This window comes from Falco rusticolus, chromosome 4, assembly GCF_015220075.1.
Source record: "Falco rusticolus isolate bFalRus1 chromosome 4, bFalRus1.pri, whole genome shotgun sequence".
NCBI lineage: Eukaryota > Metazoa > Chordata > Aves > Falconiformes > Falconidae > Falco > Falco rusticolus.
The window spans coordinates 74,095,121-74,122,049 of record NC_051190.1 but is presented as its reverse complement, the minus strand read 5'-3'; the positions used below and the strand labels follow the sequence as shown (position 1 = coordinate 74,122,049).

At 41.2% G+C, this 26,929-nt stretch overlaps 1 protein-coding gene across 9 annotated transcripts in view; it reads right to left on the bottom strand.

Moving 5' to 3' along the window:
• The window catches only part of ADAM22 (ADAM metallopeptidase domain 22), a 135,081-nt gene that overhangs the window by 62,371 nt on the left and 45,781 nt on the right, over positions 1-26,929 (bottom strand). For all 9 annotated transcript variants that reach the window (XM_037385247.1, XM_037385249.1, XM_037385251.1 and 6 more), the window contains exon 4: positions 10,314-10,380. In XM_037385247.1, the coding sequence (XP_037241144.1) occupies positions 10,314-10,380 (67 nt within the window). The remainder of the gene's footprint in view (positions 1-10,313; positions 10,381-26,929) is intronic.

Sequence of the window (26,929 nt, the reverse complement as noted above, 5' to 3'; positions counted from 1 at the left end):
AATATATCTTTTTTTCCTAAAAATATTCTGGTCATATATGAAAATTAAGAGTTCTTCCAAGAGCTGAAATCAGCACATGTTACCAACAACAGTTCAATCCAGAGCATCAAGGGTGTTTTCTGAAAAGCTACTGGCTTTCTGTAGCTATTAGAGTCCCACTCTGCTCTGTCAAAAGCAGACAATAATGGACCATCTCAACAAAGCAAACCTCCACACTGGCCTCTGTGGGCTACTGGGGAATGGTTTGGTGTTAATATAAAGAGAAAATAAAACAGCTTTTCTAACCTATGTCAGCCTCAGAGAGAGCAGCACATTTACCCCTTCCTGCTCTAAGACCAAGCCTGGCCAATGTCGAGTCAATGGGAGAAAATTAGGCTAAATAACATCTCCTATGTGACAAGGTCAGCCTGGTGACAATGTCTGTGACACAGACCTGCAACACACATACACTCATGCCGTACCCAAAGGCAGTCTTAATGCTATAGCAGAGAGAAGTTCAATATTTTTGTCTCCTCAAGGCACACAGCCACTGCTCATGCTGTGGTTAGCACGATGCAAGGCGAATTTTCTGCCAATGCCCATGGCATTCTTTTTTTTCGTTTCTTCAGTTCAGTAAGCTCTCTTTCCGTCATGAAACCTCTCAGCCTTACCGTGACTTCCAAGAGCAATACAGAATATACAAATCTTTAATAAGAAGTCTACTGATTTGGGTAGCTACAAATGCAGTAACATCCTACCAAAAAAGAAAAAATATCAGAATGACACCAGGGTCAGTTAAAACAAAACATTATGACACTGGTAAGTTTATGACTTAATCTTCATCTTGATGTTTAAGTTGGATAATTATAGAAAAATCCTGAATTAGGAGTATCTTGCGCTGTGAACTGCTACAGCTCCCCACCAACCAGCATGCAACCCTTCTTGCATATGTCAGTCCAAGTTTCCCTGCAGCCTATCTGGGCAGGTAGAGTGGCAAAGATACTAAAAAATGAGAAGGCAGAGATGTTAGCAATGCAAGTAAAATCTGTTTCCACCTGTGTCCTTTAAGATAGTTTGTCCCTGCCAAGAGAGGCACCAGCTGCTGAGTAAACACAAAAGAGACGAAAAACATGTACACTGATACTCACAATGAAGGGGGGAAACAAGTGAAGGAAGAAAACAGCCACAACAGTCAGTGATGGTGGCGGTTCACTCTTCTTTGCAGTCTCAGTGAAGAAATCATCTGCTGACCATACACTGACAGTGTTTGTTATTCACCTCGGAGACACTATGACCTTCCCAGGGGAGGAAAATTAAGGATGCACATTCATCTGCTTTCAAGTAACACCCGAAATCAGATCTCCAAGTAAGCAATTTTCTGCAATTAGGATTGGTGCTAGCCACTAAAACTTACGCTACACTCGAGCACTGACCCTAAAACTAACAACTTCCTCCTTCCAGCAGCTACATATTCCTATTTTAACACTCAAGGAAACATATTCCTATTTTAACACCAAAGGATAAGAAGATTGCTCATCTAGTTCAGATCCTAGTAACACCGTTCCTCTTTCCTTGCAGCAGAAAGCTCCCAGAAGGCCAGCTAATGACCACACCACCATTGTGTGAAGTGCCAGATAATGATTAGCTTTTTAAAGCGCTACCCACTGTGGGGTCACTAGTTTTAATACTGTTTCCTTAGCAATCACTTAGATCTGTTTACAAATTATTGATGCTTGCACAAGTTTTGAACCAATGATAACTAAGACTGCATGAGAAAAAGGAACAGAAGAAAATGCTCACCCTCTTGCTGACTTCTACAGCAGAAAATGACTCGTTACAGATGGGTTTCTATTTGTAAATAGAAAAGTCAAAATGGCACTTTCACATGTGCAACTGCATCGAGAGAAAATCTCTTCTAATTGACATGTGCTTCAGCAAAGGCAGGGGCCTGGCTGGCAGGACTGTGCTGTTCTGCAGCAGAGCCCTGGGCTCAGCCCTTACACACCTCAGCAACAATTCCAGGGACCCTGGCATCACCTCTTTGCAGAGTAGGTCTCTGGATGTAGCTACAGTGTACTATAGACTCATGAAAGCCAAGTGTTTTGAAAATGTGAATGGTGCTCGCCCTTTCTAGGGGGACAGCTATCACGTACTCACACAACTGAGAGCTGACATGCTGTAGTGACATCAGGTTATAATGCTATTTCAGATTCTGAAATCAGAAATATGGATTCCAAAATTAGCATAAAGCATCACCACTTCTAGGACTTCTCCACAAAATGCCCATGTTTAAAGACTGTTGGCAGCACTCTTAAAAAACATAGACACATGTGTATGTGACAGGATCCTGCACACAGAAGACTCACTCCAACTGCCATTGGTGACTCATGGTAGGCGCTTGGAGCAGATGGCATGTGCTATCAGCCCAGCTTCCCAGTTCAGAGGCCAAATGAGGCTTGTGTTTACTGCCCAGTAGCTACGAGAGATGATGCTGCATGAGCATAGCTGCAGGGTGTGGAAAGAAAGCTCATGCCAGCGCAACACCATCTGGTCTGGGAGCTGCCTTGGCATCTGCTTGGTAAACAGGCTCTTGACTTGCCTTGCCTTACACCTTGGTCTTAGGGAAAATTATTTTATTTATCAGTTGCTGGATAAAGATGAGGCAAAGGAGAACAGGGCTGGTTACCTCTTCCTGTCTATTCTGATGTCTCTAAGTTGGCTCCTGCAGCAGTGCCTAGTGTGTCTGAGTCACGGCATACAAGTAATTTTAATGACAGTCATTTTGCCCCATTAGTGCTGCCTGTATGTAGGGAAAAGAGAATAAATATTTTAAAGGACTATATGAAAATCCTTTATAATCTACTCATACTAATCTGTCACATCAGCTCATCAGCCTAGCCCGAGTCTGAAGCCAAGTTATAAGCACATGATGTACAAGGTTACTATAAACACAACACAGAAGATGAGATGTTGGCATGCGCCTACGTGGATACCAGTCAGTCAGAAGATAAAGTTCTGAGTAAAATGGAGAAAAAATTAGATTTCCTTATTGGCTTATTATTTCTGAATGACAGAAACTTCTCTTTAAGTGAGAATTCACAGAGCTTGAGACTGTGTCCAGAAACATTAACCTACTGTATATAATACAGTGCTGGCTCAGTATCCATAAGAAACAACAGATGAGTCTCAGCAAAACTATTTACAGAAGTTAAGATCAAGTAAAAAAGATGTCAGGCTAAAGTACGCTGAAGTCTTGCATGGAGCACTCTTTCAGAAGGTCAGCAGCTTCCATTTGCTTAGCTTCACAGCCCTTCAAAGGGATTAAGTTAAACACAAAATGATACTTTTATTCTTTAATAAGAGCATCTACACAGGGATTTAATGTTCTTTAGTGTTACAGCAATAATTAGTTTCTCTTAGCTATACTCAGTCCTTGCACAGAGTTTACAGAACACTTGGCTGATGCCACTCTCTGCCTATGTATGTTGTGTGTGTAGCTCATGGAAAGTAACTCATGAGGTGCACAAAGTCTGGTAGGACTTTTCTGCAGATTCAAGCACTGCACTGCTGCCTTCCCTCTGAAAGTTACCCAGCTTCTCACTACAGCAGAATCAGGACTTTATCACTAGGACTCACATTCACAATGGGATGTATGTTTTAAGCTTTTGATGGTTTCCACTTTCTGACAATTTTTTCCCCTCCCAGGACTAGCCAAAAAACACAGGACTTGTTTTTTGTTTTGGTTTTTTTTTTGTCACAAAGAAAAGGAAGACAAGATAATTAAACCTGCAAAATCCTACATGAGTCACTATCTGAGATTCATTCTAGCATAGCATATTCAAAAACATGGCCTGGGAAAGACTCCTAATACTGAAAGCTGCACTTTTGATTTCCTCCTTCTCAGTAGCAGGATGCATGTAGAAAGTAAGCTGGTAATAGCAAGGAGATAAACAGATACAAAAAAAAAAAAAAAAATTAATGCAAATGTGTATTAACAGTGCCAGCCTGCAGGATCATTAGGTAAGGCAAATGCATTATATGTGATGGCTGATTATCTTGCCCTGGTACCCCCCAAAGGATACTATGTTTTACTAACCTCCAAAGAGATTACCTTCACAATTCAAACAATGCTAAAACAGGCAAGTGAGATATTTCTCAATACCTATCAACTCAGTGTGGCAGCATGACACTGACTCAAAAAAAAAAAAAAAATGTCCAGAATAACTGAAAACACACAGAAATCTAAAAATTTTGTGAAAGCATCAGGGCACATACAGTAACATTAATTCTAGCCAAAATCTACAGGAAGCCATTTGACCAGTATACTCTGAGACCACAGTTCCCTTTGCGATGGCAGCATCCTCTAAGGTATGAACCATACAGTCATTCCCTGCTCCACTACTACACACTGATCTTCCCCTTGTGAAACTTTCAATTGATGAACTCCCATCATACATCAAAAACACCTATGATTAGTCCCTAAGTGAAAGAATTTGCCATTTATTCTATCCGATTTCATCCCATTTCGGTCAAAGATAGCCAGTTTTCCATCTGATCCTTCTGTGCACTGTAATGCTTTCCAGTTTCGTACTGCTAGCAAATTTCATTAATATACACACACTTCTTTTTTTTAGCCTAAGTCATTAATAAAAATATTTTATGAGAGCAGTCTGAAGATCAACCTTGCAGGAATCCCCTGCTAAACTGTGTCAGACTCAAAGACTCCCTGTCAGCTCTTCTTTGGCTAGTTTACTGCTATCAGTAGAAAGTAGATTATGGCCTAGATTTTTAATAACTTGCCATGAGGCAAGCAGAGCTCTGTTGAGGGAGGAGAGGAGCTCTGATGACATAACAGGAACCCTTATGCAAAATTTTCTCTCAAACAAGCAAGAGAGTGATTTTTCTGGTACTAACAGCTTCCGTAGTCTCCGGACACAGTGGAAAAAGCCCTGCCAGAAATAGTCATATATAATTCCTGCATTATTTATGATTTGTTCCTTTCCAATTTCTTTTCTCACCCAGGGGCTCATCACCAGGTTGTGCAAGCTCTGGGTACATGCACACGCAGCTCCACACCAGCCCCAGGCTCCCGCGTCCCAGGGCAGAGGCTCTCTGCACTCCCCTCCCACCCCTTCCTGCCAGCCAAAATGGTGCTCCAGTTTTCAGGAGGAAAATGTAATCCCTCACAGGAACGCCTGTTTAGCATACAGGCTTTTCTGGCAAGTCAAAACACCTTCCTCTGGTTACAAAATGGTGAATTATCAAAAGCTGAAGAAAAACTAAGAGATTCTTCTACGGAGCTCTGACAGTGGATGTCCTTAAAACTGGAAGATGCTGGTAGAAGCACCTTGCTATAAAATTGGAAACGTGTAAGTCAATGATAAAAATTACCTGCTCACTGGCTCCGTGTTTTTACTAGCCACACTGCAAATTATAGTGGCCTTACAATTGAACAGATCAAACCTGTGGTGATACAGCAAAATGTTGGAATGTTACTCTAGGGTAAGGTCTCATCAAATACAGGCCCTAAGACATACACAGATGTTGCCCTCAGTCAAGGGACTGTACCCTAACTCCTCCTCAAGCAGACAAGATTTGAAGGAGGGAGCTTAACAGAAAATGCAATACCCATCATGTCAGGGGTCCCCGGTCCTCTCTAGCCTTTCAAGATTTTAGTGGTTTTCTCCCTTCTATATTATATTCCTTTAAAAGGGCATTTAAAGAGCCCTTCAAATACACATCAAGCCAAGACTTTAATCACAGCAGGGCAATGAAGTAATTTTCCCCTCTTGTGCACAGGCATTATGACAGCTGTAAGCTACAGTAACAGGCATTTTGCGCATGCTACTAGCCAAACAAATGCACACAGCAAAGGGAAATAATGACTATTTTTGCAAACTAAGGGCTCTGCTTTGCTGTGCAGGATTAAAATGCATTTTCCCCACAACCCTGATTCCCCTAACTGCAATAACAGCACCTCTGCTAGTACGACGTCAGAGCACAAGGTCACTCCAGGGCACCCCAGCTCAGGAGGACGGCTGCGGGCAGCCTGAAGGAGGGCACTGGGCACTGCCCTGCCCACGCTCGCTGCCGCACAGCAGTGGCTGAGCACCACAGGGGCCAGCAATATGGCTCAGCACAGCTGGCGACACAAAGCCACAAGGCAATCTTAAGCCACAGGGCAAGTTTGGCCAAAGTTTCTCTGTCAACACCTACAATGGAGAAAAACAGTACCTAGAATTTAACTGTGTTGTTTGATGTCACGATTATGCACATGCTGTGAAGTAGAAGCAAAAAGCAATGTTCTTTTATGCTGTGAGCACTCTTGCTGTAATACTGTGCCCATAATACACATATTGTGTTTATACCACCAAACTTAAGAACTTAGGGTTGCCTATGAAATATAGTTCCTTCTAGTTATATTTAAACATGTCATCAAAACTTTATTACATTTGTTTACCACAACTCTACCTGTGCAAGTTCTTTGACTGGGAGCTAAATTATTTTCATTGTCTACTTTTTTTCAGAAAGGAATTTTCTAAGAACCCATAGAATTGTCCAGCGTTTTGAGGGAATACAGGCAGAAACATTTATTTCTACATTCTCCAAAGAGGAAAACTGAAACACTTTATATGAGAAAATGTCACAGAATAGATATCAGCAGTTCCTTCTGAGGGAGAAAAACCCAGCAATGTGAATTACTGAGCACTACAGCTGTTTTTTTCCTTTCATCTTACTGACAGCATCAGTGACAGAATGATAACCCAAAAAGAAAGAAAGATAAAAGGACACAGAGCTATATTGCGGCAACATTAAGTATACACAAGTTGAGTATTTATGTGCTGTGAGCATAGGATGATCTGGACTGACACAATCGGGAAAAGGCAATGCATGAAGGGTTTTTCTCTTTCTTATTAATTGATTATTCTCTTTGCTACCAGAGGGAATTTAGGCCAATACTGCTGCTTTCCTAGCAGTTAGAGGCATGATCTAAATTAAAGGAGGATTGGGGGGGGGAACAACAACACTGAAATGATTCAAAGATATGCCTCCTTTTGTTTTTCTTAAGTGCTGCATGTTGTTGCTGGTTTAATAAGAATGTCTTAGGTGCTGCCTAACTGTGCCAAATCAACAAGGACTTATAACAGAGAAGCCTCTCTTCTGCAGCTGCTAAATGTTGGCACCCTGCAAAAACATGTGTAATGTTCCACCTTCACAACGGTCCAATGTATTAACGAATTATGCAGCAATCAAATGTCATTCAAATTTCTCTTCTAATAAAAAGTTGTGTTAAACTGTGAACTCTCCTCCATATAAAAATCCTTTTGCTCCTTCAAAGTGGTTTTTAATGATCTGAATGTTTCTCCCTTTTCCTCCCTTTCCCTGCCCCCCTCTCCTCTCTGAAGCATCCTAACTAACGGCAGGAGATCCATATGTACTTTACAGCACAGGAAGTTTTACTGGGGGGATGGAGAGGGGGAGGAGTGGCAAAAGTAGTTATCAACTCCACGTTGCATATGAGCCAAGGCAGGCATCTGCTTCCCGGACACATTCATGCCTGTAACACTCCTAAACTGCTGAGTGTACATATATCTGCATTCCTGCAGCAAGTCAAAGCTCCTGTCTTCTCCCATATTGCCGATGGCACAACTGCAGCACTGCCAATTTGCATGTTTGTGCAGTATTCCTGCACTGGGAAATGCAAGGGGGAAACACATGGATTTTAAAATACACCTCTCCTTACGTCACTGAGGCAGCCAAGTACAGAGGAGGCACTTTTGCTGTATAAACAGGCTTGCTCAAAGCCTGCAGCTGGCAGTGGATGGCAGATAGACATTTTCTTTCTCTCACTTTCTCCCACCAAAGCAGCAAGAGAGGTGTTGCCAGGCCGCCTCTGTTTCTGCCTACAGCCAAAGACAAATTGCAGAGAGGTGGGTGAAAAGCAGCATGTTGAAGCAACTGACAGAAACCTGGGTCCTTTCTGAAATACCTCTTCTCCTGCTTCTGCTAAGGAATATGCTGTGTAGCATAGTGCATATTTTGTGATTTATTTATAAACTGCACCCTTTTACTAGCTATTTTTAAGTAAGTATCTGAGCAATCTGCACAATCCCTAAAATTTAGTGTAATAATTATATTTTGCCTGGTGTGTATTGTAAGTACTGATTTCAAGGTGGTTTTACCAGTTACTGTGAATGATTTCCATAGAAACTCAAGGTACTAAATCACCATTATGAAAAATTCTTGTATTCCCAGTAATATTTTCAAAACATTTGATATAAAACCAGAGTTCAGTTTCTCAAATGCAAAACAGATACTGCTGGGCTCTTCAACAAACAGGGCTCTCCAGGGCATTTACAGGTGCTCTGAAAAATACTGGCTGGTTAGAGGGAACCAGATTTATTTTTAAACAGCTATTGGGTACTGAAATTAGCCTCACTCAGTGTCTGGCACCGAAATGTACTCAGCAGCCTGCATTCTTCCAAAAATCTTTTGATATCTGAACTTTTCTGAAAACGTGCCCATGACTGAGGCCAATGGGCCCTTCCAGACGTGTCACAGCAGCTGCTCCCCTCTCCTCCAATCCCAGGCACTCAGAGGCAGCAAAACAAGCAAAAAATACACATCCCACCTTCTTGGCGTGCTTCCATAGGCCTGCTGCCTGCCGAGCTCCCAGAGAGGTGGGTAAGGAGGGGGCAGAAGAGCCCCCCATGCACCCCAGCCACCCCTGCACCCCTGGGTTCAGTGCACAAGGTGCAAAGCAGCCTGGAGAAGGAAACAGATCACCTGAGCAGCAATGCCCTGCCTTTGCAGTGCATCCTTGTGACCCTTCCATTCCCAATTCAGTTCATCTCAAGCATCAAGGGTCAACGCAGCAACACCAGTTCTCTACTTAAAGCAGATGTAAAGAGTACCGACTGAAGCAGTGATAGCCATCCTGAAGGTATACCATGACCCTGCACAGCAACTAACTTAAGGGGAAATAATCTCTGGGACCCTGGAGACTGGGAGATGTTTTGCCCAGAAGACACTTCATGACCCTTCCTCTGAAAGGCCTGATCCTCCTGTCTCTTCCCCATGCAATTCAAGAGTACTCACAGAGAAGAGCCACTGATGTCAAACATTTCCTTGCTTGATTAAGGCTTACTCATCAGAAACAGATTTGTCCTAATTCAGTGATGGGACTCAGATAGATTAACTTAGCTAACTTGCTTATATACCTTGATGCAGACAAATGGATTGTTTTGTTCTTATTAATATCAGCTATTATCTTTATTCCTGCTTTGAGTCATATTCTGAATCTGAGTCAAGACTTCTTGATTGCAGAGCACAGCTGACTGAGAAATTAGTCTTTACAATTTAATAGAACACCTCTGTGTTTGCCTCAGTCTGATAATGTATGCAGACTATTATCAGAGAGTAAAAAAAGCAGATTTCAAGTTTGCAAATGCCAGAAAGGGATAAAACCAAAGGAAACATATCTTCAGCTACTCAGTGGCTGAAGGATTCAGCTACTCAATGGCTAAAGGATTGTTTTGTCCACTTCCGCTTTCACATTACACGGGTTAATGCATTTGTTCCAGAGTATTTAGGTGATCTCAGATTTAGTAAAAGACTTTCGGATTTTTTTTAATAAAATGTAAACATTGAACAAAATTTGGCCTGATAGGCGAATTCGAAGAGTTTCTATTATGCACAGCATATATTACATTCATGCACATTTTGTGTAACCTAAAGCAATTTTATACCTGACATCTACAAAATACTGTTCTAACAAACAGAAGGTTCTCAAGAAAGTTCTCCCATGTTCCACGCAAATAACAAAACACTCCTGCAAAGGCAGTGGGACATTTCACGGAAGACAACTGCAACAAAGAGGACCTTGTCGTCATCATGCCAACAAATATCCAGAGAAAGAAATCCACCATTTGAGACATGGACTAGATATTTGGAAACATTATACAATAAATCCTGCTATTCTCATTAAAACCAACACACTTGGGGTTTAGTACAATGAGGAAATGCTAGCTACCAAACCAGAACGATCTTCTTCAATAGGCATCAAAAGTTAATTTTATTTACTAGAAAAAAGAGCTACCATGTATACATTTTTAATAGATACAATTTTGATATAAACATCAATGTATTAATTTGCTAATAAAGTTTCTTATTTAAAAAGCTGGAATCTTAGAAGACGTGAAACATGCTTGCCTCAGAAAAGTAAAACAAATCACCTAAAAAATCAGATATCTCTCAAAAAAATAAGTGAGTTTGCATTAAGATCAAAAGCAAAGCAAATTAAAAAAAGCAAAGCATAAGAAGGAAATTCTTACTTTAACTTCCACTGTCTTGCCACCTTGCTCAATATGCCTCTCAAGATACTCAGAAGACAACAGGTCACTGCAAGAAGAAAAAAAGAACCATAAGCCTTGTGCATGTGTTCTTGCACTCCCTCACAGCAAGCACTGATTAAACATTTACATTTGAAAAGGGCAAAACCTGCAGGATACTTTTCCTAAAATGTTCATAAAAATCACTGAAACAGCCGCTTCCAACAGTTACACAGTGCATGGGACACATTGATTTTTAATACCAGAAGGCAGGACAAGGAAAACCAAGGGGTGAGTGGGTGGGTTCTTCACAGAGGGTTCACAAACAGCCACTGACAATGATTTCAATTCAAGAGACTCTTCTATTTGCTGCTAAAAGTGAACAGTATGGAAGTTAGGTGAACTTTCATAAAAAGAAAAAAAAAAAGCATAAGGATGAGAAATGATGAGAAGCCTCTCATAGTCACTCCCATGGCAGGCTGCATCTGAGGGGAAAATGGCAGCTGCCTCTGACAGACTCCCAAAGACACAATGGCACAGCAGTGAAATGACCCTGTAATGCCAATATGGTGAGCCCTGGACCACACTAAATCGGCTGGCAAAGCCACCAGCCAGAGGGCTGCACCGCACCCCAGGCTCAGTGCAGGTGTCCGGGTGGGCACCAGGCTGCCCTGGGGCTGCCAGGCCAGGCCTCCACACACCCCCCCTCATGCCCACCCTGGGGACCCTGCAGCTGCAGCAATGCCAGAGGGAAACGCTCCAGGCAACAGCAAACCCAGCCTCAAAAGGACACAAGGCTTTGGAACAAACACTGAAAAAACAATCAGACCTGAGGCAAATGCTTATAAGCTAAAGGCATGCTGTATTTACTAAGAAACATCAACGCTAAACCCAGTCAAATCCTCTCTCTTGTAAGTTACTCTCTAGGCAAGCAGACGATCTCCATCAGAAACTTCACCCAACATTTTCAAAGACTGTAAAATTTTACTGAGATGAAATCTGTATAAAGATTTGCTATTGTCCCACTTCAGAGGTGATTAAACTGGAAAAGATTTAGAATTGTTAAAGAAAACATGGCGACAGGCACTCTGACTGATGGGACAGAGGGCAACGAGCACGGACCTTCTCAGCAAAAGAGGCAAAATCAAACATTTCTCCTTCAAACAACAAAATACCCAGGCTAGAGGTGAACTGACGTGCTGTCGAGGGCAAGGACAGCTGAGTGGCACCCAGGGCAGCAGCCACCCGGTGCTGCTCTTGGCCCTGGCTAAACAGGCAGAAGGGCCACAGACTTTTTAGCTCACATAGGCACAGAGCAAGCCCCTAGCAGGACGATGTGGGTAGCACGGGTCCTTCAGTATCAGCCCTGCAAACTGCCAGCTTGGTATCTGCATTAATAACCCAGGCACAAAAGCTAGGAGCGGTCTAGTTAAATATGCTGATAAAGCTAATTGGAAAGCATGGGGAATAAAAAAGAATATTGAAAAACTCCCACAGGAAAGAGCTGGATGATCTTCAGGACTTCATATTAGAAACAGGATCAAATTCAATTGTACAAACAGCAAATTTATGCACTTAAGGGCTGGAGGGAATTTCTGTTATGCTGTTTTGGAGGGCCTGGTTTACAAAGGAGAGAGACATGACTGCACTTGTTTCTGGCAAAATGATTTGCCAGATCAATATGGTGTCTTCCTGAAAAACACAACTGTCATCCCAGAATACATCAAAGAAGATGTATTTCCAGTCAAACTGAGGTAAGATTAATACCACTGTCCAAAGGAGACCTCTTTTCAAATACTGAAGACAGGTACTGGACAGCTTTGCTAAAAAGTTCAATTACCTGGAAGCACAGAGAGGCTCTGGGGATAACCAGGGAATGGAAAGCTTCTGAAGTCTAGCGAAAAATTGAGTTGTGAGGGGATATGAGTGCACCAGAGTTCATACACCAAGATGTAAAGGTAGCTAATTAGGTTACAGAAGACACTGGCAGAACCTCAAATGTACACGGACTGTCAGTGACTCAATGAAAACTTGATGTTAGAAAAAAAAACAAACAACTTTTTATCTAAGTGTAAGCAACAGAGGCAACAAAAAGAGGGATGCTAGTAAGTTTCTGAACGGGAGCACCCATGGGACAACTGTCCATGGAGTGGTGTCTCCTCAGTCACTGGGAGTTCACAGCTGGTTGCTGCTGAAGGCAGGAGGTCTCAGCGGCTCCTCAGCAGCAAGTGCTGAACCTATCTTGTGTCAACACAAGCACTCATCGAAATACTCTCAGTGTCAGAACTAACACTCATCAAGACACTCCTGGTGTCAGTATCGGCACTCATCAGAGTACACTGAAATGGTTCAACAAACCCACGGTTTTGCTGCATTAGGTAATTGAAGTCCTTTGTAAAGAGGTACAATAAGCTCCAGGACTGACGCAAGAGAGGGAACATACCTGAACAGCTGTCAATAGAGGAGAAAGAAAGCAAGCAACTCCTCTGGCCACCGCAGAACCAGCACGACCAACTGCCCCCAGATTCAACCTCTAGTACCCCCTTAATTTTGGTCAGGCCCATATACCTTTATTGATGCTTTGCACAGCAGCCGGCAAGTAACCCATTATGAAAGGCAACTAGAAGATGCTGTTTGAGTTACTGATTACAATCCTCTAATTCATCTTAGAAGTGAGTATTAAATATTTAAGATACTCATCCACCTGGGGGAAGCTCAAAGACTCCCATAAGGTCTGAATATTTTCCAGATTCAGGAATTTAGACAAAAGCTCTCTTAAAATGTATTTAGTTTAGCTTGCTTTAGATACATAGTTTTCGGCTTTCACTACACTTTCCAGCAAAGTTCTATGCTTCCACATGTTCACTAAAGCCAGTTCTATAGCTTAGGGCTCTAGGTTTACTCTCAGTTATTTCTGGGGGACTCATTTAATCTAAGGTCATCCTTATCTGACCACAAAGGGTTTTGTGCCAAGGAAGATGCAAGAGATTATAAAATCTAAGATATTAAAGTAATCATACAGTACAAAAGACAGAGATCGAACAGAATAACTTAACTCAGAGAGAGGGTTTACAGTTGTATTTGCAGGGCTAACAAGGAGAAGCACAGGGTCTTCTCACATGGGTCTGACAAAATTACTTCTTTTTAAAAGATACTGCTGTTAATATCTTTATGTTCTGGAAGATCACGTTATGTTCTCCAAGATCTGGAAACTGCGTCTGGCATAAGAAAACAGAAATTGATCATTCTCTGCCTTGTACAATGCAAGAGCTAGGGAGGTAATAGAAAAGGCCAGTAAGCTCAAAACTAATAAAAAGAGATCTTTTCTGGCACAGCCCCTGGTTACAATGTGGAACCTCTTGCCACAGGAAAGCATGGATGCTGGAGGTCTGTACTGGTTCAAGCTGGGAATGGACAAGTTTATGGACATAATTGAGGGCTGCCGAATCCACAGAAATTGTACCTGACTGAGAAAATCTTGGAGTGCTTGAAAAGGACTCTGGGGAAGCCTCATACATGCTTATTCTGTTCTTCTGCTTCTATCTCAGCATCTGCCTTGGGCCACTGGGATAGGGCAGTTGGCCACACACCTCTCTGACCTGACCTGGACTGCTCTGCCTGCACGCTGGCAGGGTCCTGTTTCTCCTGGTGGTTATTTAGGGTCCCCTGGCATCCAGCTCTAGGGTTGCTGGTGGTCAGTCAGCTGCTCTTCTCCCACCCACCCACCCCTCTGATGGACACACCCAGGTTGTTCAAGTTGTATTTATTTTCAGAGTAGGCCAAGAGAACAATTCCTAAACAGGTCCATCCATTTCGCTGTCCTGCTCAGTCCCTGCTTTTGGGACAGAAGGGCTGGAAATGGCTGGGGAGCTGCTGGCATCCCCCTGCCTCTCAAGGTCTGTTGCAGGTGCCTCCATTCCCAATATGAGCCTGGCTGGAAGAGAAACGCCATGGGGTCGCCAGCCTGCACAGCTTCTGGGGACCAAGCCCAGAGTGTACAAACAGATGATAGGTCTGAAATGTAAAGACATTTTTAGAGCCTACCTAAGTAACATGGCAGGTAGGACACGTCTAGGAATATTTTATTAGTAGAAAAAGCCACAGATGATGCCATGTTATGCTTTAGTAGTACTAATATTATGACTCACTGCATGGAAAATATAAAAAAACACAACACTTGCAGATCAAATAATGCCATCAGCCCTATTATAAACTAAGCTACAGCCTCACAGTTACTTGCGGTCTTGGAAACTTATGCCAAAAGATATGCTTCTCTCATGAAATCATCTTATAGGTGGAATAATGTTTTGTCTTCAGTAACAGTGAGGCACAGAACTGTGTCATTTTAATAAAAGCCATTACTTTAAAACAAACAGAAAGCTATACTGAAGCACTTGTGAAACACAATGAAAATTATTTAAGCAACATAAGACACGGAGCAATCAGCATTAAAATAACATGCATTTCAACATAAATTGTACAGCCCTTTCCTATGGTAGACATAAAATTGGAATAATTTAGCTTGCCTGCCAATCTCTCTTAAAACCCATCTTTGTCAGTTTAAGTAGTAGTTTTGGTATCAATTGTAAAGAAAATCTGCACGTGAAAAAAAAATTCAACACAGATTGTGAGGAAAAAAATCCTAGAAGCACAAAGGATGTAAACAATTCCAGTAAAAAAATACCTACACTATAAAAGACAACACTGAAGAATGAGATTTTCAGAAACATTTGCTGAGGCATTGATACAAATTCTTTGAAAATGCACGGCAAAAACCTGCATATGTTAAGACCTAAAAATAAAACACTTCACAGGAAAGAAGCACATGTGATCTGTGGCTTTTACAAGGAAAAACCAGCTATGTTAATAATAGCAATTCTGTTTTCAGAGGTCTGTTGTTTTTAAAATGTACAGAAATCAAGTAGTGTAGTTTTGTTTACAGCAGCAGCATTTTTTGGAGCATTATCTTAAGTCACAACCATATGAGTCCATCCCATACAGACCCAATAGCATAACAGCCAGAACAAAAAAAAATGAGCAAGCTCCTCTCTGCTCTTCCAGCTCTCCCAAACAGTCACAACAATTATACACAGGAGGCGGCAGCTGAGGGAATTCTCATACAGAAGGCGGCCCCAACTAAGGAAACTATCCAAAATCATACATGTATAGGCAATTAAATTCTACCTTGAATTAACTGTACATTTGCATATGAGGTTTACCAAACCAAAGCCGGGATTGGGAACCCAGGCAAACAGATGAGCTTTGGAAAGATGGGTTCCCCAGCAGAAAGATGCTGCTCTAGGAAGCAAAAAGAGGGGGGAAAATGAGGTGGCAAGAGAAAAGAGGACAGAACAGGCCAAGTGTTTAAAGAAACAGAAAGAAAAACCAGATTATAAAGCACTTCAACTTGAAAGAATCAAAAAGAGGCCATTAAAGATTTTTTAAAAGCCAACAGATTTACTTTTGAATATGAAATGGATAACAAAGTGGGAATTATCCCTGGAAATGAAATAGAAACTTTCATTTTCAGGAAAAGAAGGAAAATGCCCATCACCAGCTTCTGAACAAAAGTTAACGCTCCATTTAAGAGACTGTGAAGATGGCATGCCTAAAAGTTATAGAAGAAAACCAGCAGAAATTATAAGGAACTCTTCAGAGGCCATAGGAAGAATTAAAACCTTAATGATGGTAGAAATAAAAGAAGTTCATAATCACAGTACTAAAATGCATCTTTGCTGGCATATCAGTGTTACAAATGACAGAAATGGCTGGTTTCATGATAACCTGGTATCATTGCTGTGTCTCCTTTGTCACTGGGGGAATTCTTCATCATTTCTTCTCTGTTTACCCTCATTTCTGCCTCCACAGCTCTATTATGTACACCTGAAATTGCAGACCAAATACGATGCCAGACAAGGACATCAAATGAGAGATCTGAGCTGAGATGCATTACTTAGAAGGAGGACAAGAGTGTTAGCTGAAAGCAGCTGAAAGGTCTGGATGGGTCGAATGCCAGTAGGAAATTGACAACAGACATATGGAGACATTCTAGAGAACAACGGATTCGGGGAAATGATGGAGACACTGATAAGAGAAAGATGCCATATCAACTGTACAACTAATGCTAACCCACGCTGCAGAAGCAAGCTGTGAGAAGGGAGCCTCCTGCAACACCACACTTGAGAGGGCTGCGGTAAAAAGAATAGGCTCTGTTTGGGTACCAAGCACATGTGGATGAGGAAACTTCCCATCAAGCAGTAGATTTTTCCCCCGTGGTGTACATCCTCTACCAAGTAACCTGGGAAAGGTCTAAATTATAATTCAATTATAAAAGTGGAATCTACCCCCCTCAAAAAAGGGAAAAGGGAGGGAATCAGATTCATATAAGGAGATCATTGTAGAAGATGGGAAACTACCAGCATGTTGCTTTAAGAAAAGTGCTGAAAGACTCCTTTTATTAACAGGGGTAATAGATACTGGAGCAGTGATTAGGGGAGGTAATGTTTTAGAACAGCCCATACACCAGGAAAGAGAAGGCAGGTTGATTATTATCATGAAACAAGCACAAAGAAAGTGGAAAACTAGAGAGGGAACAGAAGGCATGTTTCTATCTGCCAGTCAGGAACAATACAAGGGACAATTAGCATTACCTTGCATTACAGTATGGTAATAAAACATTTTCAGTATCAGCCATGAGCTAACTAAAAAATGCAGAAAGACAAACTGAAAAAAGCCACTTAGCAGCAGATTTCTGTACCTGACTAGCTAGGACATTTTAATTCTCCTTTATCCTCGTGCCTACCCAAACAACTTCTCTCTGCTCATACATGATCTTTCCTTGCACTCCAGGAGGGATTAGCTATCTCCATACTCCGTGAATCTACCCGCTTCAATAGCCACAGCTCTAAAACTTTCATCCCCTCCTTCCCCTCAAAAGAATTGCTGAATTCCTTTTTATGTGGATAGTTAATTTAATGACTGTTATCTGTTAAGTTAGCCAAATGGACGAATCAATCAGAGTTAGGTAGCTTCTCTTTGATACAGCAGCAGTTTTCACAGTGCCTACTTAGAGGAAGGAAAAAACAACTCAGAAAAACAGAGCCAGTTCTTGTCTGCACAAACTGAAGCTTCTCCCCTTTTTAAAATATTCTTACTGTGCTTTTCTGTTCTTGTTGCTGCTAACATGAAGGGGACAGAGGAGAATGTAATTTCTTAATGTGTCTACTCCTACTGACTATTTAAGACTTTCTCCAAAAAGAAATCAGGGACTTACGAATGGGTTGAGTCCTCAAGAGATTATCACAAATGCTTCCTGAAGCTTAATTTCACATTTCAGTAACAGACAATGATACACAACTTGAATCTCTGATTAAGTTTATTCCAAATACTAACATTTTTTTATTTTTTTCCTCTCCAGGAGTTCTCTGTTGATCCCTAATGCCATCTGACTTGAAAATGCACTTAGTCCCTTTATCCCTTAATAGCTAATTTGCCTGCAGGACACGACAGCAACTGCCCTGCACCCCAGTGCAGACACCAAACTGCAGAGCAACTCCGCAGCCCTGCACAGGGCCTCCACCTCTAGCATCAGAGATCAAGTCTTACAGCTCTGGCTTACAAAAAGATGCATCTGATTTACTGATTGGCTTCATTTCTTGACGGAAAAAGGTTTAAGCAGGTTGAAGACATTCGCTTAGTTTCACTAAATTTCTGTTATGCACATGGTTCCTACTACTAGCATAAAAAAAGGAGACAGGACACAACAAAATCTGCAAGGAAAAACCTGTAAAGCAACAGCAGTAGTTTCAGTGCTGGTGTGGTCACATCCTGATGCTGGACATACCTTATGCAAGTGAACTGTACCCCAAGTACATCCAGCTCTCACTGCCAGCAGGCATTCTATGGTGCCACTGTCCATCTACCGTTACATCACGGACTTCTTGGCCCATCCTTTTCAATCTCTGTAATTCGGTCTGTTCTCCTCTATCTAAATGACCATATGGGAAATTTTATGAGGAATTACTATAAACGTGGCACATAATGATTAACAGATACTGCCTCTATTTTCTGCGGGAAAAAAATAAGAGTTTATATTAATGTTCTGCAGCTAAGAAGAGAGACATTTACAAACTAATCATTCACTGAGTCATATCACCACACATTTCTTTTCACTGTTTTAATGAAACCTGAATATAGCTCCCTACCCCAATGAAGTAAGAACAGACAAACCAAAAACAGCTCTGAAATCACAATTTCAGATCCTTTCTTTATCACAACTTAAATATAATCAAATTACTGTTGTTATTGTTTGCACCAATATTAACATTTCTTCTATACGAATACTGAAATAAGTAAATAAAATCTGATGTGATATGTGAGGAAGATGCTTTTTTTTAAATAAAGCATTTTAAAACATTTTGTGTCACAACCACTGCAAAGAGCATAAATTCAATACATCAGTTAATTCATCCTGCTGCCGCTGGAGGGAAGGTGATTACAGTCCTCTCTTTTAGACAACAGGGATATTTAATCTACTGCCCTAACAAGGAAGCTGCGCTCACACACAGATTCTTCCCAGTATCCAAGGGGAGCCAGTGCTACTCAAGATGCCATAAGAATAAACTGAAGACTTTAACAAGCATAAAGAGTAGACGGCAGCTGTTTGCAAGACTCTTGACAGGCAGAAAAATGAACCAGGATTTTTCTAGCTCTAAACTTCTCTTTTCCTAACCAGAACTGAAAGCAGCCTGGGCAAGGTTCACTCACTGGGCTCCTTATCTAGTTTTCTTTACAGGACTGACAGCAATGCAAGTGTCAATAAAACTGCACTCTGCTTTTGCTGATGAATAATTTACACCAGTGTATCTTCAGGCAAAATTACTTCTTTTTCCTACAGAAATTTCAGGAGTCCTATTAAATTCAGCAGATATATTTACACCATGTTCATACCACTACTACAAAGCAGTTTCCTCAATGCCATTCGTACACTTGTTACTTTTAAAGTCAGGATAAATACAGTTAATTTTAGTATTTGAGAAGATCGTAAATTAATAATAAAAGGAAAAGGCAAGCACACAAGAGGCACAGGCTACACGTTTTCCTGCACAAATCTACTAGTATGGTCTAATCCTAGTTAATGTGTCTCTTCATCTAGTCAAGCTGTTTTATACTATATGGAAAAAATCACTTCCCAAGTAAACTCACTTGTGGTTTCAAGCACATTTCAACCCAACTCTTTGCTCATATTTGTGTACTGTGTGCAAACACGATATTAAAGGAGAAAAACTGTGAAATTAAGAAGTGTTATAAAATACCAGCCATCTCAATGTAGCCCAAACATAACTTTATGCTATTAAATACAAGCACATACATTTTGCACAGGATACCTTTACCATTCAGTGAATGGACATTACTAAATATTTTTATTTGATAGTTTTCTTCAAGATTTGCCCTCAAATTTTAGTTACTGTATACATCATTTTGCCCTGGAGCAAATACACAAATTATTTCTGTACTCATGGGCACTTCCACGATGCTCTCTGAAAGTACTCACAAACCACAAATGCTGAGTCCTCGACACAGTGCCCCTCAGGAAGTAGGTGTTCGCATTTTCCTCAGTACTAGAAAGCCGTAAATTCACAGAGCCATATATTGTAGAAACACAGTATCTTTTTCATCGCAACACATTTCAGATACGTCCTGCCCTGTGTTGCAGTTAGGACAACTCATAAACGTTCAGAGTTCTTCAGGGTTGATCCCAAGTGTCCTGCTCATGGGTTGCCCGAAGAACAACGGACAGTCACTAGAACAAATGGTGAACGCACCACGTTGGGGGATGCTTGACCAGAGCCATGCAGGAAATCGCTGTCAAAGGGACCCAGCATCACCACTAGCTTTGCACATATGCACTTCCCAGCCCAGTAACAGGTAAACTGGGACTGTCCAGCAAACCACCTCATTGCCAGCACAGCCTTGCTTTACTCCCAGAGTACTTTGGCAACAAATAGCATCTGATTAGACAAATAAAATAAAAAAAAAAACAAACAACTTTAGCTGTATAAAATAGGAATACAAAGGGGGCAAAGCTGCTGCAGCTCCTGCCTGTTTCATCATCTCCTCCCAAACTCTCCATCCCCATATCCACCTCCTCCGTCCTCAGGTCTCCCGGGACACATACCTATTCCTCCTCTATTCCCCAGCCCATCACCACTTCTTACAAACAAGTATTTCCAAGTTGCTGCTTCCCGCTTCTGCATGATGCCAAGAAAGATGAGCAAAGAAGTCAGTATCTCGTCAAGGTTACATTTACAGTTTGCACTAACACTGAGCACATCCACCCCAAAATGTGCATTCTTAATGACAGCAAAGCTTTCCCCTGCTGTGCTGTCATTTCTTTTATAAGCACCCTAGGACAATCACCCCCTTACACTCATGGTTACTTGCTGTTAGAACTTGCATTTATTTTATCCTGAAATTTGAAATGTTGCTCATGCCCCAAGAATTTCTTATTTAGTAATCACCAAGAAGAATAATTTCTTCTAAACAGTATGCACTTTTATGCATTTAAAGAGTATTAGCATATACGGATTGAAAAATTATGGAGAAGTTTGTTTTTATTGTTAATCTAATGAATGCATCAAGTGTTCAAGTACCTGAGATGTTTCAGAAATGAGATCAAAAAAAATGGTGAAGATTAATTCCCCCCCAAAACATGTGAACTTTAGAAAAGAGTATACCTGAAAATAGCTTTAATGCTAAAGATAGTAAACCTTAGAAACCTAGAAACTAATTAATTTCTGGAAACTATTCTGATGGAGCAAATCTGCTAGAATTTCAAGAAGATGGAAATGAACTTGAAACTACAAAGACTGCCAAAAACCTTGTTATATCGGTAGAGGGGCTAAGGAAAAATGAGTCATGAGGTGAAAAGTATCTGCAATGGCAGGTAAATTAAAGAGCAAGAAACTGAAATTACAGGTACCTGCTGTAGCACTTTCATTTCTCTTTTTTGATAAAGAATGTCCATTTTAATAGCACAGAACTTTGTGTAGATCATCAGTCAAAGGTCTCCACTGCATTTGTGGGTGAGTCAGGGTTTTAGTCTGAAACTATGCAAACAAATTTAAATGCACAGTTAAGAGAGATAAGAAGTCTCTTGAAGAAGCAGTCTGCATTAGCAGGAAAATATCACAGAATATCCACACATGACAAATGACACAAAGCTCTGTGAAATAAAATTCATGGCTCATCTTAAAAATTAACGAAGAGTGGGAAGACAAGATTTCCTTAACCACAGAATCCTCAGGAGCCAGATTCTGAGACAACACTAATCACTTAACCACAGTCCAAGGAATTATCACAGCTCCCCAAACTTACAATCATCAATCTTCATTTAGCATATACAACTGCAAGAGAACAGCTAGCTTCAGAGAGACAAAAAAAATCCATTTCCTAATGCTATTCCAAGTCAGATTTGTCTGGCTTGCCAGACGGCTCTGGAATTGCTGATGACCCAGCAGGTTCCTTCACTTCCCTGTGTATTACCTACCAGTAAATCATGCCCTCTAAACTCAAAAGGCTCTTCAATTTGGAGAAAAAGATGATGGGGTGAGGATGGGGGAATATGGTAGAAGTTCACAATATCATGTGGGCATAGACAGAATTAACGCAAAACTGTTACTCACCTAACTCCACATTAGGAAAATAAGGAAGTACTTGATGAAATTAGAAAATAATTTAAAACAGATCAAAGAAAGCACTATGTCATGCAACAAGTTGTGTATCTCTGCAACATGTTGCCACAGGAGGCTGTACAGGCAGACAGTATCAGAAGGTATTCCAGAAAGGGACTGAAGCTACTATGGACAAAAGGCTCATAAACAGTTACTAAAAGGCATACACAGAGATGTGCCTGCTGTCTGGCATCCTTAAACAAAGAGCCATGGATGTTGAGGGGAGGCGGTGAGTGGAATGGATCCTGAAAGTGGCCCAGCCCATGTACTCTTTCACATCATCTCCCATTGCCAATGCCAGGACAGATGAACCACTGATGTGACACAGTTTCGTTTCTTTTGTGTTTAATCACTGTCACTGCTCCTTAGGGTAAAATGAATACCGTAATTTGATATTTTAAAATTACCTTTCTGTCCAAAGTAATTTCTTGAAACTCTGCGACAAAATATATTTGTGCTTATAGGATCCCAGTTATTTTCCACATATCAGCACAGGCTTGCTTTTAAATATATGGTTCATATAAACATCACGTAACTTACAACAGCTGTACAGAGCAACAGTGGTCAGCAGCACCCTGCTAGCTGCATACATTGCAGAGGCTGCTCCACATCTGTAACTGGAGATCCATGTCTGAAAATGCAGCTTTGACAGTTTTCCATCTGTTTCTGCAGGGATAAGGCTATGATTCAACTCATACTGACAATCCTACAGCAAAACACCTGCAAAGTTCAAGTATCTCCCCTTTTTAGTGTCATAGGTTTCACATCCCTCCTACCCTAACAGTAGCTTCACTCCTCTATATACAAGACTCTCCATCTTCACATTCCTCGATGACAACCAAACTCTGTACTAGGGACAGTTACACTGACAAGTGACATAACTATGGCTGGGTTTTAAGTAGTAAAAAAAGGAACAGGATGAAATCCCTGGCACTACTAACAGCATTCATATATGCACCTAAATTGGTGCACTGATTGGCAAAAAAAGTTATAAACAAAATCCTGAACTTTGTAGCTGGTTCACTCATACAGCATTGGCAGAAGTTCTCATTTGACTGGTGCTCTGCTGCTACCATCCATTTCTTACATACATATATATAATACACACACACACAGAGACCCTCTATATGCTATATTTCCATATGCTTTTATATAGGATATATTTTATATCCCTTGGAGGCACCTGTCAGCAATACCCTACGCATTACACACCCAATTTATTTGTCTTCTCATGCTCCTTCACCACACCTTTTTCTGTCCCTTTATTCTCACTTTTTATGTCCATCCTCTCTTCAAACAGGACAAATCCACCGCCTTGTTTGCAGAATTGTCTGTTTGGAGAATTCTAGCTCAAAATTCCTACGATTAGAAAACAGCAGACTACATGCTCTCTCTCGACTCAAAATGCAGACCGAATTGCTTTATCCTGCATGCCAACTAATGTGTCAAATGTCCTAACAGACGTTTCACTCTGCTCTTGTGAGATTCCACCTGGAGTACTGCGTTCAGCTCTGGGGCCCCCAACATCAGGACACAGACCTGGTTGGAGTGAGTCCAGAGGAGGGCCACAAAGATGATCAGAGGGCTGGAGCACCTCTCCTATGAGGACAGGCTGAGAGAGTTGAGGATGTTCAGCCTGGAGAAGAGAAAGCTCCACAGAGACCTTCTAGTACCTAAAGGGGGCCTACAAGAAAGCTGGCTTTTTACAAAGGCATGTAGTGATAGGACAAGGAGGAATGGCTTTAAACTGAAAGAGGGTAGATTTACACCAGATATTAGGAAGAAATTCTTTACTACGAGAGTGCTGAGGCACTGGCACAGGTTGCCCAGAGAAGCTGTGGATGCCCCATCCCTGGAAGTGTTCAAGGCCAGGCTGGATGGGGCTTTGAGCAACCTGGTCTAGTGGAAGGTGTCCCTGCCAAAGGCTGGGGCGGTGGAACTAGGTGATCTTTAAGGTCCCTTCCAACCCAAACCATTCTATGATTTTCAGAATTTGACATACTTTATTCAGCCATGCTCAAAAATAAACTACCTGCAACTTCTCATGCTGCCTAAACAATGGTTTAAATTTCAGAAGATACGTATCCAGGATGGAAAAACTGGCAGGATGAAAGGACACACAAGTATATTACATTCTTTCCATAGTGTCTTAAATCTAAATCACAATCTCCTTACATCCCCAGAACATTTGCCGTAACAATTTCTCTGAAGTGGGCTTATGGTGCCAGCAAAGAGTCAAAATTTTATTTTTGTCATAATGCAAATCCTTATGACTATTTTTTCTTTTCCTGTAGCCTCTCATCTTTCAGCCACGATGTGCCCACAGATAGAAACATTATATACCCATTTATAAAATAAGAATAGATTTCTAAGAAGTATCTTATTTATTATTATCTATTAATCTTACCTATTTTTATCCTGAAGTACTCTCTTCAGGATGGAAAGGCATCTTCAGACTTGAGCACACCAACTCCAATTATCACTTTTCAAAAGACTAACCTCTTCATTCAGAGGTTACTTACCTGTCCTAGGTTTTATTTCCAAGATTGTTGTGTTTTCTGTAGGTCAGGCTGAGCACCAGCCATCTCACATCTGTAGGACTCAAACAATGGTATTCTTTGCAATTTGGCAACTATCTGGCATCGAACATTTATGTTTTGAATGTGGCACAGCAAAGCACTGCAGTAACAGTGCAAGAAGAATTAAAAGGTGCAACTATGAAAGCAACTCTAGCAGCTGCAGAAGTGAGCAGTAACACATTCTGCCATTTTGTCATGGGCCTTGTTTTCCTCCAGAGAGCTCCAAGTCCATGTCGCTCTGAACAGCTGAATGTAACTGAGGTGAAAAGGTAAGTCTCTTTAGAGTTAATTTTCATAAAGCAACTGAATAGCCAGATGTTTGTTCATTAAAAAAAAAAGAACATCTAAAGGTGCAGAACAGCTGCAGACCCTTTTAAATGCTATATAGCAGTGTGGTAGAAAGCCTTGAAAGAACAAAAGCACTGCCCTGAAGAGCGCAACGTATTCCCCCTCAGAGCCTTTGACGCAGTAACCCTGAATGGCTTCTTCACAGCACTACACCACAAGGCCTCTGATAGCCAAAAGTGCCATTGTTGCTAGGCAAAGGGACAGGGAATACAGACCTCAGCATCACTTCTGAGTGCCACCACCCCTCTTGCACTCCTGTTGTTTTGCCCACCCACTGGTCCACTCACACATCCAGAACTGAGATGCAAAACACAACTGGCTGATGGGGTCTGCGGCTAGGAGCACACCCAGCATCTGTAAAGCCATCCCATCCGCCAGGGACATAGTCACACACAGATGGCTCTAGCTACGATCTGTGTCTGAGTGTGGAGCTGCCTCTAATTAAATTTCTCATTCAATGAACAACAAGTTTGAATTTGACCAAGCGTTTCTACAAGAAACCTACTTTCAAATCTCCTGTCATCTTTGCTTGGCATCTCAGTGATGTGCTGACGCTGTTTTAACAAGAGAACTGTTCCAGCTCCTCACTTGTCCTCATCCTGAGCTAACCTGGTGTCCTAGAGGAACCTCTGCAGCTGAGCAGTTATAGAAGGACATTTTAAAGAGACAAGGAAATCATCTCCGCCTTCTTCACTCTGCTGAGCCATGGGGAAATGGTAAACCCAACTGCGAGGCTGGTCCCTAGGGGCTCCCCTCCACACAATCAGCAGAGGAAGAGAGCAGTTGCTCAGGAAGGCAAGACATCGCCCTCCTGCCAGCCTCCTGCCCCGCGACCACCTTCTGCTGCAGCCCACGCTCTCCCTACTGGCTACAGAGATCCTGGAAGATCTGCCTCCTAATTTAGGTGCCTCTGTTCATCTTGCCTGATGAGAACACCCCTGGAAATACAAACCAGTACCTCAGTGCAGGGCTCAAGAGCCTCTCACTTACAGCAGTGCTTGTCAGTTCTTAAGGAGCATCATGTGTGGTTTTGCAAATGTTAATTTAGATAAATGGCACCACTGTTTATACCTACAGCTCACACTGACAAGCACATATTCAAGATTGTCTTTTTTTCAGTACAAAAATGTATAAGGATACCTTATTATCCTCCTTACTACATGCTTCTAGAATCTTGCTCAATACTTTAAATTATTTATGCTTCTAAAAATAGTCCTTCTAACATGTCATGCGTTACTTACAATAAAAATTGGATTTAAGACTCCAGTTCTACAGTGTTTGATGAGCCGTCATCAGGGAGGCTAATGTGGCTAGCAGAACAAGAAAAAGCCTTCCAAAACCACCACACAGTATTGTTGAATTTAATGCTGAGCTAAACTATAAATTAAAGCTAACCAACCTCCAAGGATGCTAATGGTTTTTTAAGTTAGAAGACTCTTACAGGGTTTTATATATATATATCTATGTATGTATATATGTATGTATGTTTTTATATATATATCTAACCCAGATTTGTTTTTCCTGCTCACAGAAATAGAGGCAGACGTATTTACAATGATACTACCAATTAATCAATCCTGTAATTTTTTTTTTCATGGGAATATTTTCAGTACATCTGCTAAACACTGCTGGTATGACTGAAATCTGCAGCCCTATCTTATTATTTGGAGATGAGTATTACACTGAAAGCTAGAAAAATAAATATAGCTGTTTCTTAAATCACAAATACATACACATTGATGCATATTTTCTTAGAAGCTAATTGATTCTGCATATAGCTATCAGTGTTTGGGGACAGGTGATGTAAACTCAAACACTGATTGCCATAATCAGAAATACATATATAGCCTTACAGAAAAGATAATTCAAAAGTAAAATGCCTATTTCCCATTTACATTTGTTTTGCTTTCAGACCAGTGATGTGCAGAGGTAGAAACAACTACGCTGCATAGCAGTTAAG